This window comes from Peromyscus leucopus, chromosome 22 (genome assembly GCF_004664715.2).
Source record: "Peromyscus leucopus breed LL Stock chromosome 22, UCI_PerLeu_2.1, whole genome shotgun sequence".
NCBI classification, from domain to species: Eukaryota; Metazoa; Chordata; class Mammalia; order Rodentia; family Cricetidae; genus Peromyscus; species Peromyscus leucopus.
In genome coordinates this window covers 31,793,164-31,813,655 of record NC_051081.1, presented here as the reverse complement: position 1 = coordinate 31,813,655, position 20,492 = coordinate 31,793,164, and the positions used below count along the sequence as shown (strand labels likewise).

Below are 20,492 nucleotides of genomic sequence, written 5' to 3'. Positions count from 1 at the left end.
TCCTTAGGCTCCAACAATCACTGGGGTAGGTGGATTTGAGTGGATCTGATCACCTCTTGTCCTTCACTCTCCTGATTGGCCTCCCCTTGAGTAGGGGCTGTACCTGGTGACTGCTTCTGTCAAGTGCAATGGGGAAGAAATGATGGGGGGAGGCTTGAGTGATTTGGTTGCAAAGGGACAGGATTCCCATCTTGCTCGTATCCCACCTCCCCACTCTACTTCCAGTTTGCTGCAGAGTGAGCTGCTATATTGGAGGGAGAGGCAGGGCCAAAACCCACCACTGAGAGCTATGTGAGCCCATGCAACTGACGGCATGATGACTGAGCCTATGGAAACTCCAGCTAACACCTCCACCATAGCCTAATAAGACTCCAGACAGAGAGGGCTGGGCCCAGACAAACTGTGAGACAGTAAATGTGTTACCATAAGCTGTCAAGTTTGGGGGTCATTTGTTACGCAGCAACAGCTAACTGACAGTTACTAGCAGCATGTGTGTGGGGGTGTCTCTTAGAAACGTCAACTTAATATGGCTTGTTTCTTCAGACCTAGTTGATAAGAATGGATAGTGTGGTAGTTTGAATGTAGCTGGCCCCCTAAAGCTCATAGGGAGTGGCACTACTCTGAGGTGTGGCTTTGTTGGAGTAGGTGTGGCCTTGTTGGAGAAAGTGTGTCACTGTGGGCATGGGCTATGAGGTTTCATATATGCTCAAGCCATGCTGAGTGTGCCAGACCACTTTCTGTTGCCCGCATGATCAAGATGTTGCTCCTTCTCCACTCTCAGCTCCTTCTCTAGCATCATGTCTCCCAGTACACCACCATGTCCCACCATGATGATAATGGACTAAACCTCTGAAACTGTAAGCCAGCCCAATTAAGAGTTGCCATGGTCATGGTGTCTCTTTACAGCAATAGAAACCCTGACTATGACAGCTACTCTAACCAATCCCAGAAGACACTAAAACATGGTTTTATTATAGTAGGAAGTTCCTATACTAAGGGCTACAGGCTATGAGTTTCTTCATGGCCAGACATTCTATGACAGTGCTTTAAGCAAGCAGAGGCCTCAGAATTAGCCAAGGAGATTGAACTCCATATGAGATCTACCAAATCAGGATCTCCATAGGAATCTAGAGCCTTCTGGAATCACCACCACTCATCTGGTCCCATCATGGTAATGGAATAGAAAGCGGTAGGCCAAAAGAGTGAAGTGGTGTGTGTGTGTGTGTGTGTGTGTGTGTGTGTGTGTGTGTGTGTTACATGTTTGTGAATGCAGGTTAGCATATGCATGTGTGTACACATATAAGTGGAAATTAAAAGTCAATCTTGGATGTTTCTCCTCAAGTCCTATCCATCATGTTTTTTTTTTCTTTTTTGAGACAGGGTCTCTCACTGGCCAGGAACTTGCCAAGTAGATTAGACTGCCTGGCTGGCTAACAAGAAATTTACCCAATTCTGCCCCTCTAGTTCCAGGATTACAAGTGTGTGCCATACTCATCTTTTTTTTTTTTTTTAACATAGGTTTTGAGGTTGAAACTCATGTTTTCAAGGCAAGCACTTTACAAAATAAGCCCATCTCCCAGCTCTGAAATGTCTTAAAAATGATAGCATTTACTTGTTTTGTGTGTGGTACTATGAGTGTGGACCTGCATGCCCCTCCCCCCCCTGTATGTGTGTGTGTGTGTGTGTGTGTGTGTAAGTCAAAAGATAATTTGTAAGAGTCAGTTCTCTCCTTCCACCACGTGGGCCCAAGAGACCAAACTCAGGTCACCAGGCTTGATGGCAAGTCCCTTTCCTCACTGAGCCATCTTGCCGGCCCCCTAAAGTGTCCTTTTAAGATGAGATAGCTGGTTGGCGGTAACCTAGGGTAAGGGCACAAGGTTCCCATCTTCTTCATCCATTCTGACACAGAGATGCCCCGCCCTGATTCAGTGGGGAGCTCGGCTTAGGTGCTAGCTATAGCTGAAGCAGCAGCTGGTGTTATCAAAGGAAAACTTCCAATGTTAACTTTATTTGCTCTGAAAAACCATCATCTCCATTCTTCATCTCTCCATGCAGTCCTGGCGCAGCGACAAGGAAAGCCTTTCTCTCCGGCCTCCACAAAGTGCCTTGTTTTGTAAGAAAGGGCACAAGAGACGCTTCCCGTCAGCTCTCCATCTCCAGGTCCCATTCGGAAGACCTGGCCAGGATGGACCTTTCCAATATTGCACACGTGTCGGGGTGTTGTTGGGCCCCTGCTGGTTCGCCACCTTTTCCTCCACCTTCCCTGAGGCAGTTGCTCCTGTCCTGGGGGCCTTTGCGCTACCTCCAGTCGAGGGCATCTGGTGCAGATGTGGGCTGTTCACAGCCTGGGCTCCAGTTCACTTTGGTCCAGGGAAGCACCACCCCTGATCCACAGCTGGATCCGCCCGGGGTTCCTCACGAGCTCACAATGTCCCAGTGCTGGCTCATGAGTGAGGACTCGCAAGGGTTGACCACGACCTCTTTGCCGTCCTCGGCGCTATCACCGAACATGTCTGTGTCCAGGCAGAGGTGGGATGCTATGTGCTCAATGCGAGCGCCTGTCTTCGTCCATTGCTGAGGAGATAGAGGGGAGAGAACATGAACTCATTTTTTTTTCTGACCAAGGCCATGGGTTCTATGGATAATATAAGTCACCCAGGCATTATCAGAAGGGATCACACCCCATGTGGTCAGCCAGAGATGTGATTTCATGGTCTCATGAAGGAAGAAATTATTCTGACAGACAGTAGGGTTTTATTTTTTCTATTACATTTAAATTTGTATTTATTTACTTGTATGTGTGTGTGTGTGTGTGTGTGTGTGTGTGCGTGTGTGCGCGTGCGCGCGCGCACCAGAATACAACTTATCAGAGTTGCTTTTCTCTTTGCATGTATCTCCAGGGATTAAACTCAGATGGACAGGCCTGGTACTGTTGCAAGTACCTTTACCCATGAGCCATCTCTCCAGTTCTAGTCTTTTAAAAATGAGTTCTAAAAAAAAAAAAATGTTAAAAGTTAAATCAGTGTTTGCTAGGAAAACTCACCAGGAGGCAATAACTTTCCAGGCGACAGGGTAGGAAATGTGAACTGAGTTGGACACGGGGGCAGACAGAAAAAGAAAAAACAAAACAAAAAGCCATGTTTCCATGTCTTCCTTGAGGAAGAAGTTAGACAAAGAGAAGATGGGGCCCCGTGAAGGTGACAGCAACAGACGTCTTCTAGCTCTGTACCAGGAGCCCACAGAGAGGTGGGTCTCAGGCGGTTTCCCTTGACCCCCTCATACGTGGCAAGGATAGAGGGATGGACACATACGCTGACTAGACACTGAGCGCAGTACTTCGTAGAGACCACTACCGTGCTTGTTCCCCACACTTCCTTTGGGTTCTATCAGCCCCCGTTTGGAGAAGAGGAAGAGGAGATCTCAGATAGATACAGTGATCCACTGTGTGCGGAACTCATACTTGGAACGGGCTCTTGAGCCGCAGTCCCTCATACCCGGGCAGGAAACTGAGCACATTCCAAGTCCACGCTGCTAGAGGGACAGTGTGCATCTAAGATACAACTCGCAAAGCACTGAGGGCAAAGCGTTGAGTTTGAACCTATGGTGCTGGCTCTTGTCTTAGAGTCCAGGTAGGTGACGGAGCAGGGACAGAAACATACAGGGTGGGCGGGCCTGGTAAGATTAATGTCTGCAGGCTTTCAGATATTCACTGCTCAGTGGGACCAACGTAGCCTTTACTGCTGACCCCATTGAGGGAGTCCTATGCCTGACTCTGACTGGAAGTTTTTCGTGCTCATTCACCCTTCCCCTTTCAACATGCCCTATCTCCTCCTGACTGGAGAAGACGTACACCCACGCCAGTCACAGTATGGAGGTGACCACTCCCAACCCTACCCTACCCCAGGGCCTGCGGATCACTCACCTGCCTTTCATCCCCATTCTTGCACAGAACAAGAACCACCGGGGCACCAGGGAACAGGGTGACAACAGATAGGCACAGCTCTTCCTGGATGATCTGCTGGGTGTATGTGAAAGCCCACACCTGAGGAGACCAAGGAGATTTACTCAGAAGTGGGGCAGCCACCATCTATGGGGGGGGGGGGAGGTAACCACCATGCCTATGTGTGATGACCCATATGGCTGGATAAGAGGTTCCATGGATCCCAGGAAGTAATGATCATCAAGAAGGTCTCCTGGTAGAATGCGACTCAAAGGACAAAGGCTAGGAGTCTACACGGCCATGAACTCTCTGTCCCCACACCCCATGTTGGGTCCTGAGCCATGAACACGCAGGTATATGCTGGAAGTTGCAAAATAATTCTGACTCTGGGCAGCTGCCTCAACACCCTAGCTGATCCACATGATCCTCCAGCGTCTGCTTGAAGATAATGTCTCCATGAGAGTTTGTTGCTGACATTTAACACTTCAAACAGCTACCCGACAGGCTTCCCTCTGCCCCAGATGTCTTTAGGATGTCCCCTCTTCTTTGGCAGGATTCCAAGTCAGTGCCTTGAGAACATGAAAAGCTGTGGTAAGAAGCAGATGGAAGGGTAAAGGGGAAGGAAACACTCAAGGGAGGCGATGGAGCCGAGTCAGGCGGGAAAGAAGAGAGTTGTGTAAAGTAACATTACTTAAAAGTGTGCACAGTCTAACACACCAGTATAGCAAAGGGTTTGGCCCTTCCACCCCTGCGGGGGGCGAGGGAGGGGAGTAGAGAGACCAGATCAGCAAGAGATCTGGAGATCTGATGGAATAGGGAACAGGGGCGCTCTGTGCGGTCATTGCAAGACACCAAAGTGGCGGAGTGCTTAACCAGCACTTAACCATTGCTTAAGGCCCTGGTATAACTGCTGCCGAAAGGACAAAGAGGTTTTTCTCTCGGGTTGTGAAAGAGGCAACAACTGCCCTTTTCCTCCATTACGCAGTGAAGACGATTCACGATTAGTCTCCAAGGAGGGTTTCAGAGGGGACTCCACCAAGGGCTGTATCTTCTCTCCATTACATCCCTGTGTGTGAAGTGGCCTTCCATCTTTGGACCAGGCCACTCATGAGCTCCTTCTTGGCCGCAGTCAATGGAGAGCAGACAGCTCGCAGCTGTAGGGACAAGTGTCCCTGAAGTGTTTCATCTGTATTCATACTCTTCCAATTCCCATATTAGGGGTGACATCACTTTCTGGTCTGTCTTCTTCAGGCCCTGACCTCCTCATGAGGGGCCATTCCTAACATCTTATGATGATGAGACAAGAGTATAAATACAGGGCCATGCCTCATGAATGCCATACTAGGCCCTGAGACACATGTAGTGTTGGCTTCTAGTCTGCCTGCTCCCTTCTCTTCCCACCTCTAGCCTGTATATTTGGGCATAGGAATTCCCTAAATGGTCCCCTTTGGGTCTAGACACGTGTATTGGTGACTTAATCCACTTGAGAGGCCAAGGCCAGGTATGAAGTCCACATGATTCTTGAGACTGGTCTGGGGTATTGGGCAGATGACTCTGGTGCCTTAGGCATCTGGAGTGTGATCTAGAATGATAATCTGCATTTGGGACTAAGAATATTTCTCCTTGGGGCAAGGATAAAGGCCCAAAGGCAGTGTCCAAGGGCAGAGCTACAGGGAGCCATTATTTGTGGACCCATAGGACCACTGGCCTGAAATCTATTAGATTTTTACCCTCCCCTGAAAATAAGGCTTAAATCCGTGATGGAAAAATGAGTTAGTCTCTTCTGTTATTTCTCTGTAGCCCACTGGGAAGCACAAATTAACATTTCAAAAATAAATCCTATCATTATCATAAGATCACCACAATATACATGGAGTTACATTGTTTCTGTTAAAAGCATTAAGGGATTAAACACAGGAACTTAAAAACACACCACAGTTTCTAAAAACACACCTTGCCAGTCTTTCCTTTTTAACACCCAGAAGTGGCATCTGAGACTTCACATTCAGAAATGCCTCTTGAGAAGGGGCACACCAGAGCACACCTGGGCTGGGGTCTAAGAAAGTCACTTTTAAGGGTCTGCAAGAGGGACCTGCGAACAGGAAGCCATCATAAAAGTCCTTATACAAGGAGGCTAGAGAACTGGCCCTGTGGTTAAGAGTAGTGCTTGCTGCTCATACACACACACACACACACACACACACACATACACATACACTCCTTACACAAGTATACTTTCTGGGGTATTCCTGACATTTAGTCTCGCAGAGGAGGGCTGATCTCTGGCCCCATATGCAAGAAGAAAGAAGAGAAATGGGAAGCAGAGGTCAGGAGCAGATGGGTAGGAGGAACTAAAAGCAAAGGGTCCATGTCCCATTCTGTGTCCCTCACACTTCCCAGAGGAACAGGCAATGAACGGGTTTATTAAATGAACCCTGAATCAGAAATGTACCCTAAGAAGGCAGTCATTGAGGGGAGGGCTGGGGTTTAGCTGACTGGTAGCGTGTTTGCCTAGCAAGCAAGGGCCTGAGTTCAGTCCCCAGCTCCAGAAAACAAATAAATGAAAAAGTAGCAGCAAGAATACTCAGCCAGATCTGTCCTCCATTAAGGATTGTAGGGCCCTCTATGGATGGCTCCATTCAGAGCCTGGCGGAAGTGCTGTTCATGATGGATGTCCCTCTCCACCCCCAGGGAAGGTAAGCCAAGGACCCATCTAGGGGCTGATGTGAATGGCTTTGGCTCTCTATGGGGATGGGCTGAGGAGAGAGGTTCTCCCGTGGTCCTTGGATTCCTTTGCCAGTCTGTTAGAGCAGGGAAACTGTACTCAGAGGACATGCTCCCTGCCGTGGCTGGAACACAGTGTCTGACTGCAAGAACAGTAGCCTTCTCTCTCAGGCACATGTCCCGGGGCTGTAGCTGGGAAACCTGGGATGCAAAGGGACCACGGTGGTACCTGGCCGGGGACTTTTTGTTTTGAGCTGGATGGAAAATTAGGGAGGAAAGATTTTCTTAAGATGCTACAAGAACATAGAGAAGGAAGGGAGGGTGATGCTGGCCAAGGTGCGGATCTTGAAATGACCCAGGGCCCCATCCTCTGACAGACAGGAAAACATCAGCCTAGAGCAAAGAGACTTTGCTCTATACCTCATTGAAGAAATATCTGGCAAGTATCTGGAGACATTTCTGGATTATTAAGACCATCCCAGATGCATGAACTGGCTTTCTGGAGCCCATTCCATGTGGTGGGGTACCTTGTTCAGCTCTGATGCAGCGGGGAGGGCTAGGCCCTGCCTCAACTTGGTAGGCCAGACTTTGTTGACTACCCAAGGGAGGCCTTACCCCCTCTGAGGAGTGGATGGGTGGTGAGATGGGGGGGGGGTACGAGGGGGATAGAAGAAGGAGATGAAGGGGGAACTGGAGATGGTATGTAAGATGAACAAGAAATTTTTTAAAATAAAATAAAAAGTAGTGAAAAGAAGACTAGGTTCTACAGGCATTTAGTGAGGTGGGCAGGGCCAATGCTAAATATCCTACAAGACACAGGACAGTCCCCACAACAAATTCAGTACAAGATCTCTAAGGGATCAGTCGTGGAGGGCAGCATTGGGTGTTACAAAGGCACAAAAGGCTGGCAGGCCTTGTTGGGCTCACTCTCTTCCTTGGCTGCACAGGCGAAGACTTCACCTCCACCTTAGAGATGGCTCCCAGCCCGCAGGCAGCAGGGTGAGCCGGCAGATTCCTAGATGTACATTTCTCTTGACTGGGATCTTCACTCGGACTCATGCTTGAGGCCTGTTCCTTTGTTCCCATCCTGTCTTCTCCTACATTGCTGAAAACACTTGTATGTGGGATTAAAGCCCCATAACCACTTTGTTTGGTTGTATCACAGAGTTGGGCTCCGGGGTAACTGCCCACTGGCTTAATAACTTTGTAAACTCTTGGCGAATTGCTTCTGCAGCCTCGTGTACAATATGAAGAGACAACTAGTCCCTCTGGTAAGAGGGCCACTATATAGAATATATGGCTAATACGTGCATATTCAGAATAGTGATCTCCACTTAGCAAAGGTTTAGTTACTGTTTCCGATAGTGACACCAGTGACTCAGAGTGAGACAAGAGAGATATGCTCCTTTGGAAACCGTCCCAGAGAACTGGCTGTCACGGTGCTTTTGAGGGGCCATTCCCAGGCTGTGGTGAGGAACTCTGAGGAAGAGGGGCCTGAGGCAATGGGCTGGCAGCTTGTTCCACTGCAGACTTGAGATCTCTACCCTGGAGGTGTCCATGTGCCTGCTGATCTGCAGAGCACTTTCAATCACATCCACCCTTGGGGTTCCCAGCTGCTGCCTTCTGCTCCACAAATTGGGAGCTTCAACCACTGGCTGGGCAGGGGGAGAATACAGTGCAAACTGTCTTATGTTTCCTTCACTTTAATTTGGAATACAAACTAGCATCTGTCTTCTTCCTACCTTTCATGGATATTTTTTTTTTCCAGAGATTTCAGTGAAGCTAAGATGAAAAGTATTAGCCTAGAGACTTCCGGGGTTTCACAGGTTTTTCGAATGCATGATGTATGCCTCTTGCATTACCCCAGGACACGAGTTTGCCAGTATCTTTGAAACATTTGAATTCAGCATTTTTCTTCAAAGGATGACGCCAAGCCAGCAAGCAGAAAGGTGAGGCAGGGTGTGGGATGGATGGGCTGGTATGGATAGAGAACAATGATTAGAACTACCGGGCCGGGCGGTGGTGGTGCACGCCTTTAATCCCAGCACTTGGGAGGCAGAGGCAGGTGGATTTCTGTGAGCTTGAGGCCAGCCTGGTCTACAGAGCGAGATCCAGGATGGGCACCAAAACTACACAGAGAAACCCTGTCTCGAAAAACCAAAAACCAAAAAACAACAACAACAACAAAAAAAAACAAAAAAAAAGAACTACTGGATTAAATAGTTAAATAGCCTTCATGCTGGGCATGTAGCATGGTTAGAGAACCGTAAGACTCTGGGGTTTGATCTCCAGCCCTGCCAACAAAAACAAACCAAACTAAATCAAGGGAGTATTGTTGCAGGCATGAGGACATCCCAGTACCTGGGTTTTACCTGCCTGGCAAATGAATGTCAGCTAGAGACAGAACTTGGACCTCCTTGTCCTATTCTCCGTAATTCAGGGTCCTAGAACACCCACCCAGTGGCTCCAACCTGATCTCAGGGTCTGTCTTGATCCAATGCCTGGGTTTGTCCTCTCAGGGTAGGATGTGTCTCTGGTTATATATATATATATATATATATATATATATATATATATATATATATATATGTGTGTGTGTGTGTGTGTGTGTGTGTGTGTGTGTGTGTGTGTATACACACACATATACATATACACATACCTAGGCTTTCAATATAATACTTGAATATGAAAGCTTAGAGTTCATCATGTAGGACAGAGCCAGAAGTGGGAAGAAACTGGAGCCAGGCAAATGCAGTAAGCCAGAATAACATGTGTCTCTGGGGTATGGTGTGGTGTTTGTGGAACATAGACCCCCAGTCACGCTCTTGCCCAAACTCTCATAAATGTTAGGGAGGATACTGTTCTCTACTGACTCCAGACCTTCTTACGGAGGAATGACTTTTGCTTCTGAATTTGTCACTTGAAATTGTCTATAACAAAGACCCTCTTGCCAGCTTTCTCCTGTCAAGATGGAGCTGGTTAACCGTTTTAATATTTATAACCTTGAAGAGGAAGGTCACACACAGGTGTCTTCTCCCATGACTACACATCTAATAAAGCTCTGGAGCCATGACTTGGCTGTAAAAAGCACCAGAGAGAACTGCTGGATAGGGTTAGTGTGTGTGTGGGGGGGAGGTCACCACTAGTGTGTAACCCCAGTTAACCTCTGGGAGCCGTGGTGGTATCAGCTGTGAAGTAGGGGTAGGGAGTAAAACCTACTTCATCTGGTTCTTGTATCACCCCCTTGCTATGGATGCACAGTGACTGAAGAGGTGGGTGCAGGAAGAGATGCTGAAGGAATCCAAGGGTAGAGATCCACCCTCTTGACAGGCCAAGTCCAGAAAGAAGAAGAAGATAAGAAGGGACAGAACTGTGCTGGGGGGAAAGGAACCCCACTGGTGCCTGAGGTTTGCAGACAGAGATGAAGGATGGTAACGATGGAGATGTGTGAGGGAGGAAGAGGATCCCAGTAAGAAGAGAAAAGATCACAAGTCGGTCCTGCAAAGATACATAACGGGTGCACACATGTGTTCATTTCACGGAGATGCTGTTAGCTGAAATAGCTATGTGGATTTCCTTCTGAGTACCTGAAAGTGAAGCCCGATCCTGCTGCTAGGCTGTGCACCCTTGGAGAAGGGGGCTGTGTCTAATTCTGAATGAGCCCACTTTGTCTCCCCCGCAGGTAATATGGTACTCCAGTTCGAGGAGGTTAACAGTAATCGAGCATCTGAAAGTCACGCAAACCAGCCATTATCGCAAAGCAAAGCAGAGTGACAGCCTACCCCTGCTTCAAGGAGAGAGCACTGTGTACCTACATGGCCTTTCCTCCATGGCCCCAAGTGCCTGCTATTGTGTGCCTTCCCCCTAGCCTCGAAGGCAAGCTGGATGGCATCCTCCATGTAAAGATGACCCTGCTGCCGGGCGTTGGTGGCGCACGCCTTTATCCAGCACTCGGAAGCAGAGCAGGCAGATCTCTGGAGTTCGAGCAGCCTGGCTACCAAGTGAGCTCCAGGAAAGGCGCAAAGCTACACAGAGAAACCCTGTCTCGAAAAACCAAAAAAAAAAAAAAAAAAAAAAAAAAAAGATGACCCTGCTACCTCTCCTAGGACTGGGTATTAAAGGACCCTCTCTGAGGCCCAGAGAGTTGGTGGTGTCTTTCCCTCCTACCTCCTTATGCAACCAAAGTTGGCAAGTCCCAGAAAGGCTCTGCTCAGCTGGAGACAGACCAAGCAAATCTTGTCCCAGGGAAGGGGCCAGACAACATTCTGACTGCTGGAATTCCCATGAGTAACACCCACACTCAGACTCACAGAGAGATGTGTCACCTACGCGCGATGCTTTACAAAGTGCCACTTGAGCCAATTATGTCACCGTCCTCCGGGCTGCCACACCTAAAGTAAAATCGACACCCCCATTTCCTGTCCTTTCTAGTCTAATCGAACTCCCACACCACCTCCTCTACCCTGTTTGGAGCAGAGGCTGCTGCTGGCAAAGTCATTTCAAGCCAGAGGCAGGTCTGAGAGTGTAGATGGTTGTGAACAAGAGAGAAGCCACCGAAGACTGTGCTGAGGTTGGGATGCTGGTTTAGAGAGCACACACCAAGTGGGGATGAGGGATGGGACAGGAGGACCAACTAGATAGAGGCTGTGGCCATAATCTAACACAGAGAGTCTCAATGGGGATATTTTAAAAGAATTACCTAGTTCCCAAAGTCAATGGAGCTGGTCTTGGGGAAATGGAGAGCTAGCAGGAATACGTGAGGGTGGGGTATGAGAAGAGTTTTCCCCCCTGCCCTGGGGAGAACACAGTGGGCTGCAGACACAGGACTATGGGAGGGAGAGGGGGTCAAAACACTAGTGAGAATTGGAACCATGGCACCAGGGCAAAGGGCGACACATGCAGAGAACTGTGCATTGCCAGGCAACCGGGGAGCTAAGGGCCATCCGTAGAGTTTAAACCACAGAGGAGTTTGACTCCCTCAGTCACACAGTGTTTGAGCCACTGTCCAGGTGGGAGTCCTTAACTGTGAACCTTCTGTTCCCAGAGCCCTCTAGTGGGACCTTTTAGAGGTCTCACTAATGAGGACAAAACTCAACTTCCTCAGGAACCCACTTCCTCCGGAAGACAGACAGTAACCGAGGTCCTGCTTCTCTCCAATCCCAACATCTACTTGCCCTCACCCTACCTTGTGACCTCAGTTTCCCTAAGACCCATCCTTATACTCCTGCCAGGTCACAGTATATGCTGTATTTCCTGGCTCGCCCTCCCTTCCCTTCCTGATCTTGTCTGTTTCTACTACCTACCGTCCCCAAACAGAAGCCCGGTTTTCAAGTCCTCTGGGACAGCTTTGCAATGCTCATACAACGCTCGGATGCCACCTCTCTGTTTCTATAGTATCAGTGACAAAGGCTCGGGGACAGAGATTAGATTAGAGTGGCTGCTTACACATTTCCTCCCACAGCCCGGCCTTGCCCTTGTGCATCTTGAGAGTTAACAACGTCCGCTGAGTGAATAAATGATGCATGAAGGCACAGAATTTGTGACTCAATAAACAGGAGATGGTCAAAGCTGGAAATACAGGTAATAGCTCCAAGAGTTTATAGAGGGGGGAAAAAAAGAGGGGACTGAGAACCTCAGTAAACACCCCCAAAGGTCGGGAGAGGAGCGAGGCGAGAACTCGGACAGGAGGAAAAGGCGGCAGAGATCCTGTGAATTCACAAGCCCGAGAGGGGAGTCAGGCAATGGCTGTGCTTGGCCAAGGGCTATGGAGGTTGAGACAGGTGGCGAATTTGCCAGTGACCTGGAAAACAGCAGGTCTAGCTTCAGAAGGGAGAATACTGGCAGAACACGGCACTTGGACAGGGTGTGCTCTGTTGACAAATGGAGTAAGGAACAAGGAAAGCTTCCTTGGAAAGAGCCCCAAACAATCCACAAACACAGGGGAAGCAGGAGGGTGCTCAGGGATAGAGCCATGGGTGGTTTAGCCAAAGCTGATAGGATGGCCTGGAAGACAGCTGAGAGACTCCCCCTTTGGGGCCTCTGGTCTCAATAACTAGCAGCAGGCTTCTCTTCCTCTTTGCACGTCACATGTGCAGAGTTAGCTCGTGTGACTTTCCCTGCCTGGCCCAGCCCCATGTCTACTGCCTGTAGGTAGGAGACAGCTGCCTGTCTCTTTGGGTTTCCTGTGAAATGACCGGACCGTTTCCTAAGGGCAGACGCCATTTGGGAACCATCTTCCAAAGGAATTCCATGTATTTGTTAACCGAGTGGAAAAAAAGCCAGAGGCCAAGCAAGAAGGGTCCTTCTGCTCCTCCATTTTGGACCCCTGGTGTCATGCCAAAGCAGGGACCAAGGCTAACCTGGGCATCTCTACTCTGCATGGCATGGAGAGCTATGACCACAGAGAGTTACTGTACCTGTGACTTTGCTTCTTCTCCTTGGACCTTGGTGCAGGGGCTTAGCCTGAGGTGTGGAGTCTCGTGGTTTTTCTGCCTTTGAGACTCTAGGCACTTGTGCCTCTGCCGGATATTGCCCTTCTGGATGGAGGAGTCTGGGGGGACCCTGTAGGAAGCCACAAGGACAGATGAGAATACAGTGGCTTTTTGTTTTTGTTGCTTGTTTGTTTGTTTTTTTTTGTTTTGACATTAGTGGCTGCTCACTGCTAGACAGATTACGGGTGTGTTTTGAGAGGGCAGAGCCATCTCCCCTAAAGCTGTCACGAAGGTTGGCACTGCTCAGAGGTGGGAAGGATGCTGTTAGTGTGCTGCAGAAGAGACCCTCAGTAGCCACACAGCAGATTGATCTCTAGGATGGAGTCTATGTCACCCATCCTAGGCTCTGAGCATAGCCCAGGGTACCACCCCCATCAATGGAGAGATTCTGCTACCAGCTAAGCCCAGTCTCTTAGGCTACTAAGTTCAATGCAATTCTCTGGCTTTAGGATAAGCAGGACTGATGGGTCAGTCTTCCATAGACTTAAAGACTCTCCTCCCATCAGCCATGGGTCATGTCTCTCCCTGCCCAAGCCAGACAAGGGCCTCTTTTTGCAGCTAGCAGCTATGGTTCCAGCCGATTGGTGTACCTGAGCTCTGGGTAGACATTCTCCAGGTACCACTTGAAGGTCTGGCAGTGCAGATTCTTCCTCAGGTTCAGCCTGTTCTCAATGCTGGGATGATGAGGGTGGAGGGTGGGACGTGGAGACAAAACACAGCCGTCAGAGGCAGTAATCTACAACAGTTCCCCACCACCACCACCAGTGACGTCTTCTGCAGCCACACATCTCTAGAGGATACTGAGGAAATGAACCAAGTAGAGATTTCTCTAGTTCCAGACAGACCCATGAAAGCACCTAGCTTGGTCTCTTGCTGATGTAGAAACGACACCAAGGACTTGCGCTTTTCTTTGAAAAATGGAATTGCGGGTGTTTTCCCATCTCTATTAAAAGCCAAGCAGCAAGAACACTGAGTATGTTGTGAATAATTCACTGCTGGGACTCTGGGGCTACTCTTACAGTCCCTCTGTGGTTGGAATACCCTTTCCCATGGCCCCAGGCTCAGAGCATCCTCTTCTCTGGATGGTGTTGGGGGTCTCATCACATAGTTGTTCATCGGGTAGTCACTGAGCATCTCCACGTGACAGGCATTGCACTCAGTGTGGGACATGACCGCTTCAGAATAGTAGTATAAGATAGTGATTCATGGACCACAGTCGATGTGGCCCTGAAGACAGGGCATAAAGACACCTTGGAGGTACCCTCTTGCTTGATGGGTCCATGGTACTCAAGAAAACAGTGGCTACTGATGCTGGTATGTGGAAGGAAGCATAGCCATGTAGAGAAGCCAAAGGGTGGATGAGGCAGGGGTCCTGCTCTAGGTGGCCTTAAAAGAGAATGGTGGGGGGAGTGAGTCCACAGAGATCCACGTGAAGCACTGCTGAAGGGTGTCGACTCTATCTCAAGGGCACTGGGATGAACTTTGGTGGGCCCTGTGCAGAGTATGACAGGGAGCTGCTTTAGGAAAATCTTACCACTGCTTCTGGAATGGGCCAGTTGGGGCAGAAGCGGGGCCAGAGGACAGGTAGAAGGTGACTGCACGATCCCAGTGCCATTGCACTCCCTTTAGTGAAGTGGGTGGGAACGGACATGGTCGATCCTCTACTTCTGTTCACCTCCACCCCACCTGAGCTCTAGTCAACCCTTGTCCTCTATGGGTAGTCAATAGAGGTGGCCTTGCCTCTTGCCCCGCCCCCTTCCTCCCACCCCTTTTTCTCTCCAAGACTTCCCCCCAAACTGCTTTTCCTCCTCTTCCTCCCAACCTCCCTCCTTCTTGTGCTGGGACTCAAACCCGGGGCTTCATGCACACTAGCCAACTGCTTTACCACTGAGCTTCACCCCCCAGCCTCAAAACTTCCTAAAGCTCATAGCACACTTCCTCGCCAGACCTCTCAGCTCCTCCGGGACAAAGATGGCATGCTTTTAGCATGCCTGAGGCTCTGTGTTCAGAAAGAGCCTGGCTTCTCCGGGTTTGAATGAAGCAGCAGTCTCAGGACATGATGATAACTCAGACAAGTCAAGGAAGGGGAGCCAGGGTGATACCCAGACGTGTGACTTGGCACATATGGTGTAAGGAAAACTATTTGTGGGGTTGGATGGAGAATACGGGATGAGGAACAGATTCAGGAACAAACTTAATGAGTTTAGCTTAGGACTTGTTCCATTGGAGGTGTCTGGGAGACATGCAGGGAAAAGTGGCCATTTGATACTTGGGCCTAAGAAACTACAGCCCAGAGGAAAGGTTACAAGTTAGAAACAGAGTTGTGAATAGATGTGGCAATATCACCCAGAGAATGTCTGGTAAAAAGAAGATGTAGGACAGAACCTCAGAGAAAGACCAGCTAGTCAGGGGTGGGAAGAAGAAACTAAGCATGGAGTTAGGATGGAAGATGTAGGATCCAGGAACAACAGAAGAGAAGACTGGAAATCTACAAGCCAGGGGCATTGCCAGAAGGGAGGGGGTTGGGCTAAGCCTAGTGGGAACAGCCACAGGCCTGGGGGAGGCAGCATAAGTGGGTGGCTACATCATGATGCTCGGTCCTGGGCAGGCAGAAGACAGGCGTAGAGGTGATGAGTGGTGCTGCCTTAAAGTAGGTTCGATGCTGTATTATCTTTCACCTCCTCCCTTGTGAGTCAAGAAGTAGATGCAAACATGGAAGGGAATGATACAGGAGAGGTTGTGATAAACTGAGGCTGTCAAGAGAGGAGTTGCCTGGACACGGGCATGTGCCCCCGCCTGCAATGCTGGACACTCTACAAATTTGAAAGTCAAGAAAAGCAGTCCTCTGGAGAATGAGCTCAGGCAGCAGAAGCTCTGAGGCGCCACAGGTAATTCCACTGTTAGGTTAGTTTGGGAACCGCTCTGTGGAAGCTTCTTCCTCAAATTAGGATCCTCCGCCAGCAGCACAGCATCACGTGGGAGCTTATTAGAAACACAGACCTCAGGAATCAGATTCCATGTTTTAACACGCTCCCTGGGAGATCTGTGTGCTCATTAAAGTTTGAGGGGGCCCTGCACCAGCCAGCCGGCTGGAGATGAATGCAGACTGTGGGAATATGATAAATGTTGATTTATGAATGAATGCAGGCATGAATGGTGCATCCAGAGGAGGGCTGGCTTACTGATACGGGAAGCACACCTGTCCGCAGAGGCAAAAGAGAGCGAGAAGGATGGTACTGTTGTGGCTAGGCTAATGGGTCGATTTGTCTTGGGAAATCAATATTGTCTATTTCATCCATAAAATAGATGTCATCCGTGCAAGAGGAAGGAGGCAGTGGCCTCAGGGGTGGAAGGGAGCGAAGAAGGGTTCATAAAAACAGTGGGTTTGAGCTGGTTAGGAAAGAGCAGGCCAGGAGAGGTCATGTGACTTTGCTGACACCATGGCCATGAAGTAGCATCAGTGGGAACATCTGAAATTCCCTAGGACTGTCCAGCAGCCTGTGCATAAGGGAAGAAGAGATAGATATAAAAACACTGTGTGTGTGTGTGTGTGTGTGTGTGTGTCTGTGTGTGTCTGTGTCTGTGTGTGTGTAGGGGAAGGTTGTACTAGGTGGACAACAGCAGAAGATTGGAGGACCAAACTTTCCGAGGTCTGTCTTGAAGAGTGGAAGGAATCCATGTGAAGAGGGAAGTGGATGAAGAAGTGAGGTCAATGAGACGTGGTCAGTGGACCCAGAGTTGTGACGCGGACAAGATGCGATGCTTCAGGAGAGGTGGAGTGAGCAGACTGGAGGTGGGCCTGGACCGTGATGTCAGAGGTGCAAATCACTTTGCCTGGCTCCCATCTAATGCTCTGGTGCAGGGATGAACTCAACCTGAGAGGTTTAGGCTTCAAAAGGCCATCTGCTCAGTGACCTTGTTGAATGAGTGAGTGGAGCCAGCAGGACGAAATGTCATGGTTGCCCCGCCCCCTCCCCAGGGAACACAAATGATAACTAAGGGGAACTGCAGTTTCTTCCTGACTTCAGCCAGCTTGCGGCTGGGGAGTGCAAGGTCACATGGTTTGAGAATCAGTGTGTTGTAAACCTTCAGGAGTGATCTGTGCTCTCCTCTGCAAAAAACCTCAGTCTCCTTACCGTCAAACAGGGCTAGGTAACTGCCTCTCTCAGAGCTTAGGGAAGATTAAAGAGACTCTGCATGGAGTGTTACCTAGAGTTTAATAAACATTCCTTCTCTCCCGCTCATCCTCGCCCACGAAGCTTGACTATTGCTAAAGAAGATATGTGAGCATACATTCCTCCTCCACGGAAGGAGTAGAGCTTAAGCTTGGAGGAACAAAGATGTAGAGGAAGGAATTCCAACTGGAGGGACCAGTGACCCATGCTACCTTTCTGCAAACAACTCTCCATCTACCATGCAGTTCCCTCTATTGGAGTGGTCATCTAGGCACAGAGTCACAGGAGAGCTGGCAAAAGCCCTGCACCCCCAGAACAGGGTAGAGCATAGAGGGATCTGAAATCAGAGTGGCCACTGCTCTAGGCCTGGAGGAGGCTTCAGAGACAGCTAAAGTGATGGACCATGAGCTGAGGTCCTTCTTGCTTCTCTGCCCTCCTCAGCCAGTGTACACTTACTTCCCAAAGGGTCTCTCCAGGGCGAAAGGCCGGGCTGCATAGTAGTACTGTTTGTATTCATCCATCCACACTTCAGCTGTCCGCTTGGTGTTCCTAGGGAGAGAAAGGAGTCTCAAGAGGGGGCTCGTCTGGGAATTATCCGTGGACACACCCAATTAAAATACACACACGAGGGCAAAGTTGGCAGCAGCCACCAGGACAGAGGTGTTCACATCACTGTTTCTAGAACACGGAACAGAATCAAGGGTGCCCTATCTCCAAAGGCAAAGTCCCAAGATGCAGGACTTTGGTAGTACCAACAACCTTTCCCCAAAAGGTACAGATGGGGGCAGGGAATCACACCATACGCTGAACTTTGGTGACTCTTGGAGAAGCAGAAAAGGGTCAGGAGTAGTGGGTGTATCCATTTGCTGAGGACAAAGGTAAGGTTTGTGAGAACCAGCTAAACTCTGGGTCTGCTTGGTTAGTGAGCTCTTGCTCCGAGGTCCTCCATTTTCCCACAGGGGACATGTTGAGGTCTCAGTACCCCAAGAGTAAGGTCAGTGCACACACAGCCCAAGCAATGATCACATGCAAGGAATTAGCAATCAGACCATCTCTTTTAGCACTTTGCCAGTAGGCTAGGCTTTTCATCAGACATCTGCTTGTGTCCGACCTGAAAGGTAACCACAGAAGAAGGACAGGCAGAGGAAGAGGGAATGATTGTCATCATTCAACAGTCAGGGGGTCCCAGGAAGATCCCTGAAGGATCAGAAAATAACGAGGGCTGGTGGTCTGGGCAGCTGACACACTGAGGAGACCGTGAACTTGGGTCTAACTAAAACTGGCTTGCTCCTCCAGGTTCTTAGGTCTACTTGAGAGCACAGACATTTGATAGAGGAGCACGGCAAACCCTTCTGAGCTGGGATCAGAAAAGGAGACATAAGCACAGGCAACTGCATTTGGGGGCACTGGAAGGAGTTAAGATCACCTGGCTAGCCCCTGCAAGTGGCTTCACTACCTGCAAGCTAGAAGCTGCTTTACAAACACTGTGCCTCTTTTCTCTACCCAGAATGGCCCACCTCTGGCCTGCAAGGAGGCTTACTGGCCAAAGCCCATTCTCAAATAGGATAAACATCTGAAGTTTCAGGGTCCTGCTTCCCAGGCCAGCCTCCATCCAGTGGTCTCTGGCTCCTGCGCAGCCACGCCACCTGGCTACCTTTATAGTCACAAAACCTGAAATGAAAGGTGGCTCAGCCTTGGTTTCCCTGATGCTCCCTAGCCTGCTGCCTTCCCCCCTCCTCATCCCCTCCTTCCCCACCCTGCTTTGCAAGATGCAGAATTTGAACACGGCTCAAACCCATGCCTCCCAAGCCGGGTGTGTCGGGATATGATATACACCTATTCACATGTGCCACAAGTCTTGAACGAACACCATTAGTAAATAAGTCAAAATCAAAGGATGTGAAGCCCCTTCCCCAACATGAATAGACCAAACAGCAGGAAAAAAAAAAAAAAAAAAAAAAGGAAAGAGGATTATGTAGATGAGTGAAGTAACTGGATGTTAAGAGACAAGAGGACCAAAGGAAGGACCGAAAGTTAGAGAAAAATATTTTTAAGACAACCAGGGGCTAGAGAGACCAGCTCAGCAGTTAAGTGGGCACTGCTCCTTCCTGTGGAGGACTCAAATTTGATCGGTTCTTAGCAACCACATTAGGTGGTGTACAACTGCTTGTAACTTCGGCTCTCTTCTGGCCACTAAAGGCAGCTGCATTCACAAGTGCACAGTCGTCGTCATCGTCGTCTCCCCCCCCCCCCCCCCGCATATTATACATATAGTTCTTTTTAAATCCTAAGGAAAAAGACAGGTGTGAATATTTTAACAAGAGAAAACCAACGAGGAGAAAAATTGAGAAGGAGATGTATGAAGGAAAGAGAGAGGGAGAGACAGACAAGGGGTCACTGACTTCTGTATCTATGTGGGGTGTTGATGGAGGTGAGAAGCCCTGCAGCTGGGTTATCAGGAATGCCCCTTCGGATTCTTCTAGTCTCCCAAGAGGTCCTGGAGCAGGCACAATGCTCTCTGTACTCTCTGGCTTCCCATTTCTTGCTTCTTCCCAGGAATCATTCCCCGAGTGACCCAGCTGTTTCCCTTCCCCTCCCCAAATACGGATAGGCAAAGCCCTGCAGAATGGATCTAACCAGGCGCTTTAATTGCTGAGGTTCCAGGGAATGAGGTGGGCATGGGTGGGCTTGGTGGGGCTTCTCAAGTCTTGGCGATACCCTAAGCAAGCCTTGGCTCTAATGCAGAGTCCACGTTGCAGACCTGCAACTCATGTCTCATCCAGGAAACTCAGACCACGCTGCAGAGCTCAGACTCTGTTGCAAACCCTTGGCCTCCATTGCCTTGCTATACTGTCCATACACACTGGGCCAGGGCATGCACTTACTTTATGTATGTGTTGGCGTTTCCATCAGGGAAAACATATGGATGCTTTTTCCTGAAGACGTGCCCCACCCGGCTGCAGGGGATGATCTCCAGGCTGCCTCCACACATCCACACTCGGAAGGAGATTTCTGAAAGACATTCACATTTCTCCTATTACTTGCCAATCTTTCAATACTGGATTTGAAGTATCAGGTCTGGGGCTGGAACTGCTCAACAGACAGCATGGAGATGTGGGGGGGGGGGACCCCAGTGGGATGTTTTGGGAGATAATAAAAGAC

General features: G+C 49.4%; 1 protein-coding gene across 1 annotated transcript in view; it reads right to left on the bottom strand.

Moving 5' to 3' along the window:
* Positions 1–1,980: 1,980 nt before the first annotated feature.
* Positions 1,981–20,492, bottom strand: part of Galnt14 (polypeptide N-acetylgalactosaminyltransferase 14) — a 223,097-nt gene continuing 204,585 nt past the window's right edge. The window contains exons 10-15 of the mRNA XM_028873698.2: positions 20,216–20,342; positions 17,787–17,879; positions 13,746–13,829; positions 13,081–13,225; positions 3,923–4,042; positions 1,981–2,574 (exon numbers count right to left, since the gene is read on the bottom strand). Of these exons, the coding sequence (XP_028729531.1) occupies positions 2,416–2,574; positions 3,923–4,042; positions 13,081–13,225; positions 13,746–13,829; positions 17,787–17,879; positions 20,216–20,342 (728 nt within the window). The 3' untranslated portion in view covers positions 1,981–2,415. The remainder of the gene's footprint in view (positions 2,575–3,922; positions 4,043–13,080; positions 13,226–13,745; positions 13,830–17,786; positions 17,880–20,215; positions 20,343–20,492) is intronic.